The sequence below is a fragment of the Cervus elaphus genome, chromosome 20, assembly GCF_910594005.1.
Source record: "Cervus elaphus chromosome 20, mCerEla1.1, whole genome shotgun sequence".
NCBI lineage: Eukaryota > Metazoa > Chordata > Mammalia > Artiodactyla > Cervidae > Cervus > Cervus elaphus.
In genome coordinates this window covers 110187001-110206648 of record NC_057834.1, presented here as the reverse complement: position 1 = coordinate 110206648, position 19648 = coordinate 110187001, and the positions used below count along the sequence as shown (strand labels likewise).

Genomic DNA, 19648 nt, shown 5'->3' with positions numbered 1-19648 from the left:
TCTGTAGCTTCCCCCAACCACAAAGAATGGTAAATAGGCAATGATCCATTTTCCCATTGGTCCTACGAGCGCTTCCCATTCATCACCAGTTCACAGCAGTCAATCAGCCCCTGCCATGCCTCCTATGATCTGAGCTGCCTCCTGCCTGCTGCTCTGCATTCTAAGTGTGAAGGATCTGTACAAAATGGGCTTGCTCTCAGTCCTGTTTAACTTTTCCATGGCTCTGTGTTTGTCAAAGCTTCATGCCAACTCTGTCAGAAAAAGAAATGCCACAAAACTTCTTTGAGGAAAGGGAAAAAAAGACCTACTTTATACACTTGCTCTCATGCAAATCACACTCCATTCAAATCCCAGCTGAATAGGAGCCCTACAATAGCCTGGGAAATACACAGAGCCTCTAACCCAAGTGTAAGCTGCTGCACTCAAAATGTTGCATTTCTCGGCCTTTTTAACTCCTTTGCAGAAGGCCAATAAGAAGAATTAACAATATCATCTGAGGTTCCTATCCCTTTGCATGAAGAAAAGTCATTCCCTTCCTATACAAAATCAGCAAAGTATTCCCCTGCCACGGCTTTTCCCCTTTTCGTCACAAGTTCTGCAGAACTGGAGTTGGGATGCTCTGTGACATATTTTCAATCAAAGTGGATACATGGTCCAAGCTACCAGCTCCAAGTAGATTCTAGCAAAGCAGTACCCCTGGAATCTTAGTAAACAATCTCCGCTAGTGATGAACTAGCTGAATTATTAATATACCACCCACCAAAAAGAGTTGAGACAGGTAGGGCTAACCAGGTTCTGAGAAAACTGAAATGAACTCTGACACCCTCCTCCATAGGCTGCTGTGAAATTCAATCAGGTTAACCAGCCCCTTGCATGACTGCCTGCAATGGAGATAGATGTTCTTAGTTCATGCCCTTCCCACTTCCAGCCCAGAGGTTTTTGAGTCTAATCTCTACCCTACAGGAATTTACAAAGAAACAAACAATAGTAAAATGGGCAAAATGCTTTAACCCCCAAATATACTTGAATACTTCACAAGGCCTGGTCATTTTACTTTAAAACTTTCTGGCCGGTTTGTGGGCTCTTCATATGCTTATTATTGAAAATAGCAGCCAGTGCAAATTTCAATGCCAGTCTTCACCACAGGAGGAAAGAGTCCACATAGGTGTTGGTTGGTTCTAATCCCAGGCGTTCCACCATTTTCTAAATACAGGATCCCCAACAAACTCCTCGACCTTTCCCAAGGGCAACTGCCACATCTGTAAAATCAGTTACAGTAATATCTTCCCTTCACCGTTGCAGACTTTGATGAGATATGGGAATGTGCCTGACTATAGTGGAAAGGTTCAAAAATGTTCCTTTCCCAGCCTTTTTCATGTTGACATCTGGAAAATGACCTCCTCAGTAGGGTGGTTTGGGTATATTTTTCTGTGGGCTTTACAGGGCTGGGGAGCTTAAGAGCTAGAAAAAGAAAAATGAACTGAGGGAAAAAAGAATATTTACATTCAAATTATCTAATGCACACATTATCATTTGGTAGCACTATTCAGTGAAAGGTATTATTAATTAACAATAAATGTTTGGATTTCACAGCTGAGGCCAACACAACTACAAAAAACCAATGTAAAGCAAAATTATAATTAAAGGTTCTTCAACTCCATCAGTTGGCCTTTGGAAAATTAAACCTAAAATCAAGAGGGCTTATTTTCCCCTGAGATTGAAAACTCTGTATTTTGAATGCTTTGACCCGAGAAGTATACTTTAATTTCCCAGCCGGCCCCAGAGAAGTCTGCATTCACGCCATGCCTACAGTACAGACGATCCAAAGAGTGGGACCATCATCTCTCCTTCTGTGTCATTGAAGCCACTCTCTTTAAAGAGATTTAAATGAGAAGGCTGCTAAACACAAGATTCTAGTACAGTAGCCTTCCTATTTTGGGGGGAGACTTCTGAGACCTCTGGGGCTTCCCTGGTGGCTCAGATGGTAAAGAGTCTGCTTGCGCTGTGGGAGGCCCGGGTTTGATCCCTGGGTTGGGAAGATCCCCCGGAGAAGGGCATGGCAACCATGGACAGAGGAGCCTGGCGGGTTACAGTCCATAGGGTCACAAAGAGTCAGACACAACTGAAGCGACTTAACACGGTCCAGTGGGTCCCTGAAACTGTGGACAGTACTGAACAATATAAGTACTATGAATTTTCCTGTATATACCTTGCTATGAGAAAGTTTATAAATTTTGCACAGGACAAGATTAACAACAATAACATAATAAAATAGAATTATGATAATATACTACAATAAAAGTTATGTGAATGTGGTCTCTCTCTGTCAAAATATCTGCTTGTACTATAGACACCCTTTTTCTTGCAATGATGTAAGATGATACAACACCTACATGATAAGATAAAGTTTGACACAGAATTAAGCTACTATTGACCTTCTGGTCTTACGTCAGGAGCAGGACCATCTGCGTTGGGTGATTGTGGATCATCAAGACATAACATGAATGGCTGGAGGTCAGTAGCAGCCCATGTTGACAGCTGGGGATCCTAGCGAGAGATTTGATCACACTACTCAAACTGTGTGCAAGTTGAAACTTTTGAGTTATTTCTGGAATTTTCCACTTAATATTTTCAGACCAAGGGTAACCGAAAACATGGAAAAGGAAACAGCAGATTAAGGGAGGACTACTATAAGTTGGTGACACCTTTGGAAATATTTTAAAATCTCAGCCTGCCAGAAGTTCCTCCCTTTGATAGCAATACAAACGGCTGCTTCAAAAGAAGACACCTGGCATTTAATCAGTGTCCACTATCCACAGAGCTGCCTGTCCATTCTAGAATGTTCAACATTTTCACCACCAAAGATCCCTTGCCATTCTTCCATGACTCTCTATGACATCTTATTTACCAGGTAAACTACATTTAAGTCATTTCTCTACTTCTGTTAATCAAAGCGTGGGAAGTGCCAATCACATCTCCTAAAGAGTGGAAATAACCAGCAAGACCAGAGTGATCTGCCAGGTGTCATTCCACACTCAAATCACAAGCACAGAAAGCCAGTGCTTTGACCAGTCCAGGCAGAGGCCAACGCTCTCAGTTAACCTAGGCAAGTTAATCATTGAAAAATGTGCAATACATGTTAGATATTTTTGAACTTCTGAAAAGAGCACGAGATGCCCTGTAATTGCCCTAATTGACCTTGACGGGTCCAGAGAACCCAGGGTAAGGATCACAAGACTAATTCATTTTGGACAATTTTTCATGTGTTACTGACATGAAAGTTGGCAGGGAACAGTGGGGGAAACTTGAACTTCAGAAATAGAAGAACAAAAGCAGGAGAACCTATTGTTTAAGAATGGCCTCATGAGGCGGACTTCTCAGGTCTGACCCCCACTCAAACTCATCTGCTCATAACTTTTGTTAAGTTATTTCTAATATCTCTGAACCTCAATTCTGTGAATGCAGATAATAATAATAAAGACTTCATAGGCATATTGGGAGGATTAAATAAGAGAATGCCTGCACCCTGCATAGCCCAGGGAGAGGTACATACTTGCACTCAGTAAATGTTAGCAACTGTCATTATTTAGTCAGGCTTGAGTCCAAACCCCAAGTCTAACACATATTAGTTGTGTGAACTTGGGCAAATCATTTACCCTCTCTGAGTTGCAAAACCAGTTATTGACATCTACCTTATTCTGTGATTGGAAAGATCAAGTGAAACACCATCTAAAGTTCCTAATATTAAAGGCTGAGTGCCTTTTCCTCACCCTCTTGAATTGTATGTGGTTTAATTTTTCATTAACTTATAGCTTAATCTGCACTGTAATTTTCAATTCCAACCAATTTCTAAGGATTTGTCCTTGTGTCTTATACTCTAATATCACCCAGTGTCCAGCACATAAATCTAAAAGATGGACTGTAATTTTAGTTTCTGAGAGACAATCACATATACAGCTGTATCTCCAGTGGGGAAAGGATGGGAAAAAAGAAATCAGTCTTATCAGGACCTACAGTTCTATTTCATGGTCCTAAAAATATCATAAAGCAAATCTAAGGAATATATAGATTTCAACATTTGTACTTTTAACTGTTTTCAGGGTACTCTGAAGATCCAAGGCTGCTTTTCATTTTACTGAAGCAGGATTCTGCTTGTCACACTCTAGTTTCTGGAAGTATGTTACTCAGTGGGTGAATGGGTCTAGCTGACCACCCAGCTATTCCTCAAGCAGTTTTATTATTCTTCATTCACTCATCTTAAACCCAGTGACACTGCTAAACTGTTGAAAACTTTCTTTGTGAAAAATTCTCTGACATACAAAGCAACATTATAGGATTTTCATAAATATGTTAATTCCAAAGGTCTTCAGTAAAACTTTTGCATTTTTTCCCATATATATCTTAATTAATCTTAAGACACCTCTATTGATAAAATGGTACAGCCACTATGGAAAATAGTTTGGCAGCTCCTCAAAAAGTTAGACACAGAGTTACCATATCATCCTGCATATCTATTCCCAGGTACATTTACCCATGAGTATTGAAATTCTGTGTCTATACAAAAATCTGTATATGAATGTTTATAACAGCTCTATTCATAATAGCCAAAAAGGGTAAATAACCCAATGCTCCAGCAACCAACAGATGTATAAACCAAATGTGGTATGTCCATATAATGGAATGTTACTTGGCAATAAAAGTAGATGAAGTACTGATTCAAGCTGAACATACATGCCACTATATGGATGAACCTTGAAAATATTATGCTGAGTGAAAGGCAAAGAAATAGAAAGTTGATAAGCAGTTGCTACGGGATGAGGAAGGAGGAGGGTAAATGTGGAGTGACAGCTAACAGGTACAGTTTTTGTTTCTTGTTGCAGTGATTTAAAAAAATTTCTAAAATTTATTGTGGTGATGGTTGCTTAACTCTGTGAATATACACTAAAAGCCAGTGAATTGAACACTTTAAATGAATTAATGTTATGGTATGTAAATTGGGTCTCAGTAAAACTTTTAAAAATACCATATAACCCATGGAAAACTGTTTCCCTAAACCAAGAGGATTTCTAACGATCTACTTATTTTAAGGGGCATTTGAGAAATTTAAAAATTCCAGAGCAAATAGATAAATAAAATTATATATATATATATATATTTTATAGCCTCATCTTTTAATAAGGCTATGAATATAAAGAAGCATTTACTAATCCTATTATAATATGGGTTTCATAAGTCTTCTACAACCACTGCATTTAAAGTGTTTGTGGAGGGAGGGGCATTACCATGGTTCAGAGGCTCCCAACCAGGAGATCAGGAACCCCACCACCATCCTCCCACCCCCTCCACCTTACCCCTCCCCAATTTCCTTTAATCTCCTTCTTCACCCATCCTTCTCCTCTCTGTCCCCAGTAACTCAGATTCATCTGTCTCTCAACTGATCTCCCTCCTTGGCCTCCAGTTTCCCTCTCCTCAAATCCAAAGATCTCAAACACAAATCAGAGTAAATTCACCCCCTCTTAAAAACTATTCAGGAATATGTTAATTCCAAAGGTTGCCTGTAAAACTTTTGCAATTTTTTTTCCTTACACATTTTAACTAACCTTACAATACTTCTAAATTGATGCAGCTACTATGGAAAAGCAGTTTGGCAGGTCCTTAAAAAGTTAAACATGGAGTTGCCCTATGACCCAGATCCTAGGTATATACTGAATTTGGTTTCTATATGAAATTTTCCACAATAAAAAGAAAATGAAAACAAAAATATGACTTCATTTGCTGGTCCTCCAAAATAAAGTTCAAGTCCTTTAGCAGCCTGCCATTTATAACTCTCCTTTTTAACCTGGCTCCTAACCATCTCTCCAGCCTCATTCCCAACATCCTCTATTCCCCCAACTCAATGCAAGTACGCACCACTTACATTCCGTCCTGCAACCACTCACCCTTCCCAAACATGTTCCTGTTTCCAAGTCTCAGCATCCGTTGCTTCCCCTGCTACTCTCTCCCACTCTATGTGTGCTCAGTCACTGAGTTGTGTCCAATTCTGCAACCCCATGGACTGTAGCCCACCAGGCTCCTCAGTCCATGGGATTTTCCAGGCAAGAATACTGGAGTGGGTTTTGCCATTTCCTTCTCTACTCTGTATAATGTGGGCTATTATTTCTCTAGCAACACCCAGCTCCATGCCCTCAGGCAAATTCATTGCTTTTCCTTGTGCAGCTATAGCCCCACACTTACTCCCAAGCCAGTGGCACTAAATGTGTGAAATTATGAAAAAGTCTGTACTCATTCCCAATCTGGGAGTTTTTGAAGTGCAAGGAACCCTACCACCTGACCCAAACCTAGAGGAAGAAGGGACTGAGGGGGGTTGCACATAGTGGATGCTCAGGAAACAACTGCAGAAGATAAGACAAACTTGAAAGACAAGTATAAACATAAAAATTAAATAGGTTCTCTAGTAATTATACAGATTGATGCCACAAACTAATTCAGGGGCCAGATATAAAGAAACTGTCAATGAGAACAGCTTCCTTCATGTCAATAATCATGTGTATTATATGCTTTAAGGACACATAAACAGGAACCAAAGCATACTGCTTATTATGACAAGGCGCTTACACTGATTTGCATTTCTCTGCAAAACTCTCTAGGCATATAATTTTGTTAATTTGTGACAAACCTCAAAAACACACTTCCCACCAATACTCTGATTGCAATGTATAGTTTAAAAGCACACAGAAATCATCAAGTTCCTTTCATAAGTTGCCAGTTGGATCTTATGTGTGTTGCTTGGTTCAGTTTGTTTTAAATTTGGGAATTTTAATGCAGATCATTTATAATTTAACTTGGACTTCAGGGAAGAATAGTTTTACAAGGATGTCAGAGAAACGGACCTAGCCTTCTTTTGAATGTGGGGACCATCAACTCATGCATGACCTTGAGGAAATTATTTCATCCGAGACTCAGTTTCCTCCTCAGTCAAAAGCAAACACTTTGAAAACATTGGCTTCTCTTTCTCCTTTCCTGAGACACATCATTTGAAAAAGACGGTGCCTGTTCAAGCCCAAATCAGTCAGCAGTGATCTTTGGTAATAAGCACTTTCTAGAACAAGGGCCAGTTTGAAGAAAAGTGATATATGAAAAAAAAAATTGCCTAGTCCTTCAAATCTGCACCACGTGTCTCTAGCCTCACTCAACTATCATCCTCTGATTTGGATTAAAAAGTTAAACCTGTTTGTCTTGTTCCGCTTTTAATTGACCCAGGGAAGAGAAAAATGAGAATAGAGCTCTCTGGAGAACTACCTCATAGATGATATCAAGTTTCAAACTGACAAGGACACACCAGAAAAACAAAATGGTAAAGAGGCACTGGTTCCAGGCCCTGCTCCTTCACTGCACAACTACTAACCAGTCCAAGCCTCCAAGTCTTCCTATGTGAAGAGCATTGACTAGGACGTGGTGACAATGACAACCGCAGCTGTGAGTGCCCAGCGCCATGCACTATACCAGGCATCCCCTCGCAGGTCCCCAGTGCATACTATCCCATTCATAGGTGAGAAAGCAGAGACCTCAGAGACAGTCACAACTTGCCCAAGGGTGTACAGCTTATAACCATGAGCAAACTCCCACCTGTCTGTCTCCAGAGCCTGTGCTTCCTCCTCAGATCTCCTACCTGTCCCCTGTTCAAAGAGGCCTATTTTTCTGACTGAGACAGAAAAATGATCTCAGTATTGTTGATAATGAAATCCTCAAGGTACTTTCAAATTCTAAAGTGTCCACAAATCTAGGCACTGAAAAATTGCTCTGATGGAATTTTCTTTATTGTCCACAGACAGGCTTGTCAGCATACGCCAAGCTGTTCAGCAGCTATCTCTATATAACTCTGTCCCCTTTGCTGTCCAATATGATCCTTGCATTAAGACCCATATTTGTGTCCTATATTGGGACTTCCCTGGTGGTCCAGTGGTTAAGGCTTTGCCTCCCAATGCAGAGGGTACGGGTTCAGTCCTTGGTTGGGGAGATAAGATCCCACATGCCTTCTGGTTGAAGAACTAAGACATAAAACAGAAGCAATATTGGGCCTGCAGAACACATTTGCACATATGTGGACCCAATAAAATGGACATAAATGAAATGGAATGGAATAGAAAGAGGGAGCCTTCATTGCATAAACTGCATTGGAAAGTGGGCAGCAAGGTAAGCTGACAAGAGTTCTGGAAAATTTAGTGACTCCTTATTAGCTGGGTGCTCTTGTTCAAGTTACTTAACTTCTCTGAACTGCAGTTTCCTCCTTTCTAAAAGTATCTAATATCTATAGCACATGGTTGGCATGAACAATAAATATAATCATTATCACAGTTATTCCCTTCCTCAAGAGACATGGAGAGTGCCCTGGACGTCAAGCATTTCTATTATTTTCAAACACGGCTGCTCTTTTTAGTTAGATTTCCCCCCGCCCCCCGGGCTTTCAAAAGACACATATAAGAGTTAACCCTAAGACAGACCCTTTGTCCAAACTTCGTCCCAGCCTTCCTAAGGTGTATCTGTCTTTCCCTTAAAGTGATATGGCCATGTCACTTCCAGAGGAGAAGAAAGTAACCACCAAAGGCTCTTGAGGTTCCCACACATTGACTTTCCCCAAACCTGCCACTGCTCTCCTCTGGCTAATAGAAAACACTTGTATTCCCTGTCTGGCTTTTTCTTAGATTCTCTTCACAATTGTTTCCGCTAATATATTTCAGGCAACTTTGCAACCAAAACATTAAAGAAGATTTCATAGAACTATTGAGGAGTAAGAACAGTGGGAAGAAAAGGAAAATTCTATTACTATGAATAATAATAGCCACATACTACCCAATAATGATTTAGTGCTTTTAAACTTTTCCAAGTAGTTTCAGATTTATGATATCATCTAAGCTGCACCATACACGAGTGTCATGAGGTTTGCTTTTGTATTTTACAGATGAGGAAACTAAGGCCTGAAAGATTAAACAGTTTTTGTCCAAGTCACATGTGCAGATGACATTCTGTCAGGATTCTGTCACCCAGCTCTGGGTGAATCCAAAGCTTGCACTGTTTCTCCAGTACTCTGCCAAGCTAACTTTGATTTTTTAAAGGCTCTCTTTAGAAATCTAATTCATTCATTTTACTTTTTACTCACACACAACGAACTTAAATATCTCAAAAGAAAATATTTATAGAGTTTACACTTCATTTATCCAAAGTGGTTACTTGGCCTTCAATAAGTACACTACAGAGAACTCAGTTTAAAAATAAGTAAAAATCCAAGATTCTCAGCAATTAGGAGACACCACCAAGCCCTGGATGGGGAAGATTCCCCAGATTAGGAAATGACAACCCACTCCAGTATTCTTGCTGGAGAAGCCCATGGACAGAGGAGCCTGGTGGGCTACAGTCCATAGGGTTGCATAGACTTGGACACTTTCACATTCACCAAGTCCTTGCACTAAAAATCACAGGAGACTTTCAGGCAAGCACCCAGTGGTAATTTTTCCTTTTGAAAGAATTCTAAAAATCTTGAATATCTTTTTCTTAATTTTATTGGAGTATAGTTGATTTACAATATTGTCCTAGTTTCAGATGTACAGCAAAGTGATTCAGTTATACATATATACATATTCATTTTTTAGACTCTTTTCTTATGTAGGTTATCACAGAATATTGAGTAGAGTTTCCTGTGCTATATAGTTGGTCCTTGTTGGTTATCTATCTCATATATTATAGTGTGTGTATAGGTTCATCCCAAGCTCCTGATTTGTCCCGCCTTCTGCTGCCCAGACAGTTCCCCTTTGGTAAGTTTGTTTTCAACATCTGCAAGTTTGTCTCTGTTTTGTCAAGAAGTTCATTTGTATCATTTTTTAAAATTAGATTCCACATATGAGAACTATCATATGTTATTTAGTGACTCACTTCACTTAGTATGATCATCTCTAGGCGTCCTAAACATTTTTATTGGAAAAGACAGGTGTACTGGCCACAAAGAAAAAAAAAAACAACCTAACAATTTAAAAAGTGCCAGAACATTTAATCCTTCTCTATGAACCAATAGCTTTTTCTCAATCACCATTAAGACACTAGCTATTAAACAATAGTGATTCTCAAATCTAGCCTGATAAGAATCACTAGAAGCTTTTATGAAACACAGAATCCTAGGCTGTGGTCCAGAGCATACTGAATTTGAATCTTCTGGAAAGAAGCCTGAGAATCTATATTTCACACCAGACAGGTGTCCTTATTAGCTGAGGCTATGAAGTACTGATATATCAGGAATCTTGACAGTTATCCCTCCCCAAATAATCTGTACCATGTTGAACTGACACCCAGGGTAGTGAGTCTCCATTAATAAAACTTTTTAAACAGGGAAGCAGCCCCAGGGGTTTGGCACCATTAGCATCATGAGATGCACAACAGGGCTTGCCAGCCCAAACAACTGCACGGGAAGTGGAAAAGAAAGAATCTCAAGTTGACAGGAAATCAAAAGTGGAAGAGGCCACCAATTCTAAATTTAACAGTCTCCTACAAAGACAGCTATACCCCTATAGTATATATCAAGTACAAGAAAAAGGGATGAAAGAGCTAAGAGAAAAAAAAAAAAAAAAACTAGCCAATCCAGACAATGAAGAAATAGAGGTTTTCAACTGTCCTGGAAGAGTCAGCAGGGCTTACCTGCGAAATGGAGGCTCCCTTCTCATTCCAATCAGTGCAGGATGCTTCTTGGCTAGAAGGTTCACTAGTTATTAAGTGAAAATCTATTTCTAAATTCTTTGGTTCATGTGGTAGATTAAGTTATCAAAATCTGCTGCATTATTAAAAGCACACACTTAGTGACTAAAACAGCAGAGTTAAAAAAAAAAAGTAGAAGGAAAAACCTGTTGGGCTTGCTTCCTTGTTTGCTTGTAATTCCTATAAATTTTAGGAAGCAGGTGAAAGGACGCATCTGGTCAGGAAAAAAACTAGCCAGTTTCTCAGCATATTGGATGAACTCTAAGAAAAGATAATGCTCTTTATCCCTCAGAATGAACCCCAGTTCAAGCTAATTGTCAGCAATACTTTGATACAAAAACATAAAAATTCAACTGTTGATAAATAATCTATGAGAAGCAGTTTCTGGGTTTCTACACCAGTTATCTATCAGCACAGAATCATAAAATCGTTAGTGCTAGTAGGGGTCTAATCCCTTTCTTTTGTGATCATAATCAAGAAATCAGGCCCACAAAAGTCAAGGGAAGGTTATCAAAGTCACACAGCAACACGGCCGTAAAAGACCAGAGCTCCTATTCCTAGACCCTTATTCTTGTGACTTCTTGAGCTAATATACAACCAAGAGCTAAGCAGAGCACAAGTATCAGGTACCAGGTAGACATTCAATAAACCCAAGTGTCATTCTTCTCTACTAGAAATCGGTCCTGGAATGTCACAAGACAGCTTTTGACATTAGACATCATCCCGCCCAACCTGTCATTTCACTGTCGGAAAAAACTGAGACCCATTAAAAAGTAACTTGCCACAACCACACAACTAGCTGCTGGCACTGGCCACCCTGGAACCTGAACTTCTGGCTCCAAGTCTCCCATCCTCTTCACTACATCACATTGCCTCCCTTTCACTATTAAAAGTGAAGAGTTTAATAATACATGATAATTTTATTTATCCCATAGACTGAGCCAGTTCTAGAATTTTATTTCAGCCATTTAACTGCAAATCAAGAAATGTCCAAAAACATTCTAGAACCACTAAGTTAAGAGCATAGTTGCTGACTATCCAAATTCTCTATTTTTACCCATTTGAGTTTCTTTCTCTTTGCCTCACTAACCATGTTTCCTGGTGAGGAATGGCAGAGGAGCCAAGCCTTTCAAACCAAACCTGCCTGAGCACCTGCTCCTTCAAAGATCTCCCACTCCCACCATAAACTCAGTTACCCCACCTTCTAGTATCAAAAGTCAAAGGAGGAACAGTCTTCACACCTGCTCCTTCAAAGATCTCCCACCCCCACCATAAACTCAGTTACCCCACCTTCTAGTATCAAAAATCAAAGGAGGCACAGTCTTCACACCTGCTCCTTCAAAGATCTCCCACCCCCACCACAAACTCAGTTACCCCACCTTCTAGTATCAAAAGTCCAAGGAGGAACAGTCTTCAAACTACCACATAACTGCACTCATTTCACCTGCTAGCAAAGTAATGCTCAAAATTATGAACCAAGAACCTTCTCTAAAGCATGATCAGAATATACTATGAACATGTGATGGCTCAAAATACTGCTAAATTTTAGGGGTCGCGTTCTCAGCTAAAGTTTAGATCAACAACGAATGAAAATCATCTGTCTTCAACCTACTAGGCCAGTGTGAACTTCTCCTTTTGGACATGGATGCTTTGTGGTCTTTGCTATAATATTGTTATTGAGTTTTTGTTTCATGGTCTCATCTACCTATGATCCTCAAACACAGCATATAAACATAGCCACGAAAGTTTCATCTAGGGGTCTGGGTTATAAATCCTTTGCATTTGCCCAAGTATTGAGAGATGACAAATAATTTTCACATCCAATATTTCCTCTGATGCTCATGGTAACGTAATGGAGTGGCTACTCTGATCATCATCTCACAGATGGGCTCACTGACCTCAGAAGATGAAGGACCTTGAACAGAGCCCTTGACAAAAAGCTATTGCTACTGCTACTGCTAAGTCACTTCAGTCGTGTCCGACTCTGTGCGACCCCATCCCTGGGATTCTCCAGGCAAGAATACTGGAGTAGGTTGCCATTTCCTTCTCCAATGCATGAAAGTGAAAAATGAAAGTGAAGTCGTTCAGTTGTGTCCGACTCTTAGCGACCCCGTGGACTGCAGCCTACCAGGCTCCTCCGTCCATGGGATTTACCAGGCAAGAGTACTGGAGTGGGGTGCCATTGCCTTCTCCGTGACAAAAAGCTAGACCTGATTCTGCCCACCTATCAAAATGCACGGACTGGGAGGAGGCAGTCAGTAAATACCTGGGGAGAGAGACATGGAAGAGATGAGATGAAGCAGAGAAGCTCCACATAGATTTACCAGATTCGCACATTTGCACTACAGTTATGCACTGCTGTTTGTGCTTTCTTTGGAACCACTGTCTCATGGGGTAAAAAAGCACCCTCAAAATTTGGGAATTACTCAGTGTTAGAACAGCCCCAAATCAAAGCAATGCCTTAGGGCAATGAGACCATATCATTGACCAGAAGAGCTGAACCACCTTTATCCACCTGCTTCATTGCTAATAATTAGCTGGAAAATGTGGACGGGCAGTGTGTGTGTGTGTTAGTTGCTCACTGTGTCCAACTTTTTGCAACCCCATAGACTGTAGCTCACCAGGCTCCTTCTGTCCATGAGATTTCCCACTCAAGAATACTCGAGTGGGTTGACATTTTCTTCTCCAGGGGATTTTCCCAGCCCAGGGATCAAACCCTGGTCTCCTGCATTGCAGGCAGATTCTTTATTAACTGAACCACCAGAGAAATCCTGGCTTTCTGCCAAAAGAGCTTTAAAAATTTTCTAATAATCTGAGTTTTAGGATTCTTCTGATGAGGGAAGGGGGATGAACTCCAGTCATGCCCGCTGAAGATTAGGGATCAACTCAAATTGATTTCTGTGAATCTCAGTTTTCTCATTTATAAGATGGAGATAGTCTCTTCATCAGTTGCAGTGAAAAGTACGTAACTAATTTACTTGACAAAGAGTCTAATAGAGCTTAGAAAGAAAAGATGCTCCTTCCTCCTTGCATAGGAATGGTCTCTGCTGCTCTCTTGTAATCTGGTACAGCAAAAGCATTGCATTAAAAACACAGAAGGCCATCCATATTATGCAACCAAAAGGAAAACAAAATCGATTTCAGAAAAACTACTATGCAAAGATTCATAACCATATTTATAAGCAATAATTGACAAAGATAGCTATTTTCTGAGATATAAACTCCCAGAGGTGATTCTCTGACACCAGATTCCTTTCGCCCTCAAAAGGCGAGTGGACATCTATTGTTTCACCAAGAATTTTACATTCCAAAAAGGTAACAACACATATGTTGCACGTTGCCTCTTATTTTTTTCCAGACACAAGGAGGGGAATCTTAGTGTATATTCCTGTGAGAGAATAAACAGAAAACTGTGTCTCCCTTTTTCACATATTAGGGCTTTGTAATCCGGACCACATGATCAATAGACTATATAAAAATTAAATCATGACTGACAGTCCCAGGCAAAAAGTGAACCAAGTATAAACAATTTTTTAGGACTGTGATGTGTGGAATATTAAAATCACATGTTGTGTTAATAATTTTCTTTTGGATGTCAAAGGGAGTTCTCCTGTATAAATTTCTCAAGTAAATGTTTAACTTGCAGTGTTTCCTATTAAAGAAGGCCAAGAGGCATCAAATTAGTGATATTGTCATTTGGTCTATGCACAGGGGAGACACTTTTTAAATGACTTGGTTGACATGATGTTAATGGCAAGGCATGTACCCTTAAAATGGATAGCTGTATGATTCTTATGGTAAAATAAAAGATCCTATTATCTTATAAACATTTTTGACAGTAAACAAAACCATTTGCTGGAACAGGCCAAGAGTGAATAAACTTAACAAACAGCTAGGTATAGAATATTAGCTTTGGAAGGGACACAGGGAGAGTTGGGGCAGATGAATAGCTGAAATGCACAAATGTACACCTTACTCATACCTTCGATGCATATCAGTATCTTGGGATTTGTGTGTCCCTGGCTAACCTATAGCTGATAGGTGTGTCTTTCTGCAAATTCCTTCACACTTTTTCCTTTGATAAGACACACCATCTCTTGGGATTGCCTTCTGAAATCAGTGGAAAGCGGAGGGAAGAGTAACAAAACTGCCTGAGCTCTGCTTCCCTAACCACCAAGTAGGAGATAGGAGGGTACATGGCAACAGACAGTCTAGAAAGAGTTCACCCTTCCACCAACAAAACGCACCAGTGAAGACTGGAAGCCCCCAGATAAGCTTACAGCAAACAGCTTCAGTGTGCTTCTGGGTTCCAGGTACTCTCCCAGGACCAGGGAGGATCTCTTAAAAATTCAATAGCTTGGCAAGGAGACTTTAAGCGCTAATCTCCCCACTGTGCATAAGTCAGTTGCCTTCAGGAAGGTGGGCCCCCCAGTGACAACTCCTTTACATAACATCTTAATGTTGAATTTACATGAAGAGGTGAGAATGGGATTTGCCACCTGAACCACAGGCACCTTTCTTCTCTTCCACAGAGCACAACTGACCTTCAGCTGTCTCCGGTATCTAAAGGCCATTCTTGTATTTAAACTCCAAGAGTCTCTTCTTTCTTTGACTCTGAAAATTCACTATGGACAGTCAAGCCAAATCGACCTCAAGACAGATGGACCTCACTAAGGACCCTGCTACAGAGTCATGAACACAGGGACCTGGGACTCCAGCCCAAGAAGTCTCTGGTTTGCACACTCTGCGTGCACAAATCCAATTCAAAGGGGACTTGAACCTCCTGTGCAGGAGTTCTATTTTAAGGGAACGAAATTGGGAACACAGATGTTTCTTCAGTTAGCAGAGTTGGCAGAACAGCCCCTGGACCAAATCCGAGTTCTTAATGCAGGAAGGGGCCTCAGAGAGCAACTAGTTCAACCCACTCACTCAATTGATAAGGAAACTGAGGCCAAAGAGGCAGTTAGGTGGCACACTCAGCAAGTGGCAGAGAGGCCCTGTTCTGATGACAAGTCCTGCACGCTTTCCATTTCACCAGGATTCGCTTAAAAAAAAAAAAAAAAAAACTAAGCTGACTTCAACCTTGGAACTCCTGTAGATTCTTGTCAATATCCACCCCTCGCCCCGGGGGCAGTTCATAAATCCTCCTGACCCTCCCACCCCACTGCCTATACTCCTAGCTGTAACTTCCAAATAGTTTGGAAAACAGAAGCAAGCTACTGCCTCAACTTTTCGGGAGTACAATTAATCCTGGTCCCAATGCAGGACGGTGGCTAGTTTTCCCAGTGCCTCAGTTTCCTCCCTGAAATGGACCTCCTCGCTTGTACTGCACCGAGTCACAGAGAGGGCCAGTAAAAACTATCACCTGGTACACAGTAGACGCTTTCAAAGTGACTGTTGGGTCGGCACCAAGCTTCAAGCCCCTCGAGAGCACCCTCCCAACCCCTGGGGGGCGTTCAGGAGAGCAGCAAGTGAAAAGCCCAGGGCAGTCTCAGCGGAAGGGCTGGATGTTTACATTCGGCCCGGAGAAGGCAGCGCTCTCCAGGCGGGAGCCCGGCGCTCCAGGAGATCCATCTTACTTGGATGGATGTCCAACCAGCTCTACGCCGGCTCCGGGTCCCTGTTCCATCGACTTCCCCTTTCCTAACGGGACGAGCCTATTCTTTTCGTGGGATTCTGCCCGGGCTTCCAACTGCGGCTCGGCTTTTAGGGCTCTGTGTCCAAGTGGCCCGCGAAAGCCTACAGCGCTCCCGACACTCCTCCACAGGCCGGGGAGGCGGCGGGAACCGAGAGGGCGGGGACCCCGGGGCCGAGAGCCGCACGAAGGCTCCCCGAGAAGCCTGCAGGGGCCCCCGAGGCGGACTGCGCGGCGCGTCCGGGAGACGCCGCCCCGCGCGCAGCCCGAGTCGAGCTGGGACGCACGCCGGGCGCCGAGGGCCCGAGGGACAGAGGGGCCGGGCTCACCCATGAAGAGGCAGAAGAGGTCCAGGCAGATGAGCAGCACCCGCTTGCTGCCGCCCTTCCTCGGGTTGTTGTTGAGCGCCGGGCTGCCGCCGTTCTTGCTTTCCGCGACGATCGCCTTGTCGTACTTGTAGTTTTGCATGGCGCTGGTCAAGACGCCCGGCGACAGCAACCACACACCCAGACGCTCGGATCGCCTCCCGGCCGAGGCTGCTCGGGGCGCGGCGGGAGAGTGCCGTCCCGCTGCCCGCTTCCAAAGGCAGGCGGTGGTGTTTTCTGCTCCCCCTGAGGCTCCTCTGCTTTTCCTGTCTCAACCCCGAATTGTTCGAAAGTCCAGGGTGAAAAGAGCCAACTTCTCGAGGGGAAAGTTCTGCAGCTCTGCGCTGGTTGCAACGCGCAGAGCTGGCGTGTCTGTGCGCAAAGCCGCGAGTGGGCAGCCCGGGCGCTCGGCCACCTTCCTCCGCGCCTGGTTGCTTAATGAATGGGAGCTGCGCGGAGCGGAGCTGAGCGGAGCCCAGCCACCCCGGAGCGCTGCCGCGACTCCAACTTTTCTCCTCCTCCTCCTCTTTCTGCTGCTGCTGCTGCCGCCGCGGCTGCCGCTGTGATCACCAGGGTTTGTTTTCAGCACTTTTATTGCACGAGGTCCTTTTAAAAAAGAGAGAGGGAAAGAGAGGGACCTCCTTACTTGGCTCAGAAGGGATTCTGAAAGCACAGCCCCTTCCTTAAGCAGCCTAAGACGTAGGATAATTAAGGCCACATTTTCCCCCACCCCCTTCCAAAAAAAAAAAAAAAATCCTAAAAGGAAAAGTTACTCTCAAACCAGAGAATCCGGGAGCCCCTAGCGTTCAGAAATACTGAACTGTCACAAAAGGAGAGGGGGAAAAAAGCATAAAAAGAAACATTTTCTTGCCGGCCTTGGGTCAGGCAAAAGTTTAGACTGTACAGCTCAAAAGCGTTTCTTCTCCATGAAACGTTTGGGGCTTTCAAGCCTTTATTTTGATTTGAATCGTATTATCCCAAAAATATTCAAAGGAAAAAAAAAATCTTTTTTTTTTAATTGTTTTTAAGATCTTGACTCCCAGCACCAGATTTTTTACTGGGGTAAAATCTGAGGGTGCATGTGTGTATGTATGCTCAATCGAGTCTGACTCTTTGTGACTGTATGGACCCCGGGACTGTAGCCGCCAGGCTCCTCTGTCCATGGAATTTTCCAGGCAAGAATACCGGAGTGGGTAGCCAGTTTCCTCCTGCAAGGGATCTCCCTGACCCAGGCATCAAACCCTCGTCTCCTGCATCGCCTGCATTGCAGGCAGGGAAGCTCAGGATTCCGAGGATAGAAACAGGAAAAGAACTGCAGGACTCTGGAATTAGACCTGTGGTTTGAAATCCTGGCCTGGACGCGGCTCTGTGCTTCGATTTCCCGATATGTAAACTGAAGTTAATGTGTTTCTCCAAAATAGAGGAATTGTGAAGACTTAAATAGCTAATCTACCTCAGGGCCTAGAACAGTGCCAGATATACGTGTTAATCGTGATTTTTACTCCTGTTTCCAGGATGAAGGCGTTCCAAGCCCTCCACTACATCAGCTGGCTCCCCAACCTACCTACCTGTACCACTATGTGGGGGTGGGGGAGTGAGGGGGTGGGGGGTAGTTTGAGGGTGATCTAATACTTTGCCTTAGAGATTGTTATATGCTTTTCAATTACTTTATTTTTAATTTTACTTTAAAATTTATTTAATTCTTAATTTTTCTTCCAGGTAGAGTACAAACATTTCCAAGGCAAGGGCCTTTCCTTTTAACTTCTGTAGTGCCTATAGGAAAACTGGACACACAGTACCATAAATAGGTATTCCTTCCAGGTGTCTTTTTTTTTTTTTTTGTACATCCAGAAATAGAAATATTGTAGCTTTTTTATACATTATATTAATCATGTTCTTTTTTATAGTGACTTGTTATGGGGTTCAGTAACCTTATATCCAGCCACCACCAGCCACTTGCCTTTTCTCCAACTGTCATTTCCCACTCCATGCACTGTCCTTCTTCTGCCTGTAATACACATCCATCCCTTCTCTAACTACCAAAACGCTTCTCTTGTTTTACGGTCTGAAATGTCATCTTCTCTCTGAGCCCTTCCTTGACCCCTGGATAGAATTAACTTCTCCTTCAATACTTCACTCTCGTAGCATTTATCACAATCTGATTTGATGCTATAGTTGGTAAAGACTAGTGCCCTCTGTAGATTATCAGCTCTGAAGCATCTCCCAGGTACCTCGCACAGAGTTTGGTGCCTGCAGAATTAAGCTCAAGTCTAGACTGCATAGCAACCAGTAGATTGGCAAAGAGAGGCAAAATTGTTGTCTTCTGAAAGAGAGAGTAATTGAAGCTCCAAGACAGTTTTGGAGCTGCGGTATCTAGCTGCAGATTAGACCCAGCATTCTCCATTCAAATAGCAGCAAGTAAAAGTCAGGGAAATTAAGAGAACCAATCCCTTAGATACCTTTACAGTGAGAAATGCTTCCTCCTGACGTGTTAAAATAGCAGAAACAATACAAGGTCAATTTCACCGTTACTAACATTCTAAAAGGAACTCTGGGATTCTGGTGTCTACCCTTGCCCACCCCACTCTCCTTGTTATGACAATCATCCTTAAAGTTCTAAGTCACCAAACTACATCTTTGGAATCCCAGATGAAAAGTAAAAACAAGCCTCTGAGACTTCAGCAGCCCTCTCTGATTTTTCCCTCCTCTGAGCATCAAAAGTCCTCTGAGGATCGTAAGTGCCACAGCCACTTAAATCCCACTGTAGAGTCCTCTGTTCTATTATTTGAATTTTAAGTTACCTCCCTTTATATCTCCTGTCTGTTTTTCCCTCTCTATGGAATGACTTTTATTAATTTAAGAATGCACATTTTGAAAAGCTAGACTTTTACTGTAGTTAAATGGTATA

The 19648-nt window shown here is 42.3% G+C and overlaps 1 protein-coding gene across 1 annotated transcript in view; it reads right to left on the bottom strand.

Moving 5' to 3' along the window:
- PLPP3 (phospholipid phosphatase 3) overlaps window positions 1-17445 on the bottom strand; it is a 90729-nt gene extending 73284 nt beyond the window's left edge. The window contains exon 1 of the mRNA XM_043875616.1: window positions 16705-17445. Within this exon, the coding sequence (XP_043731551.1) occupies window positions 16705-16843 (139 nt within the window). The 5' untranslated portion in view covers window positions 16844-17445. The remainder of the gene's footprint in view (window positions 1-16704) is intronic.
- Between the last annotated feature and the right edge of the window lie 2203 nt (window positions 17446-19648).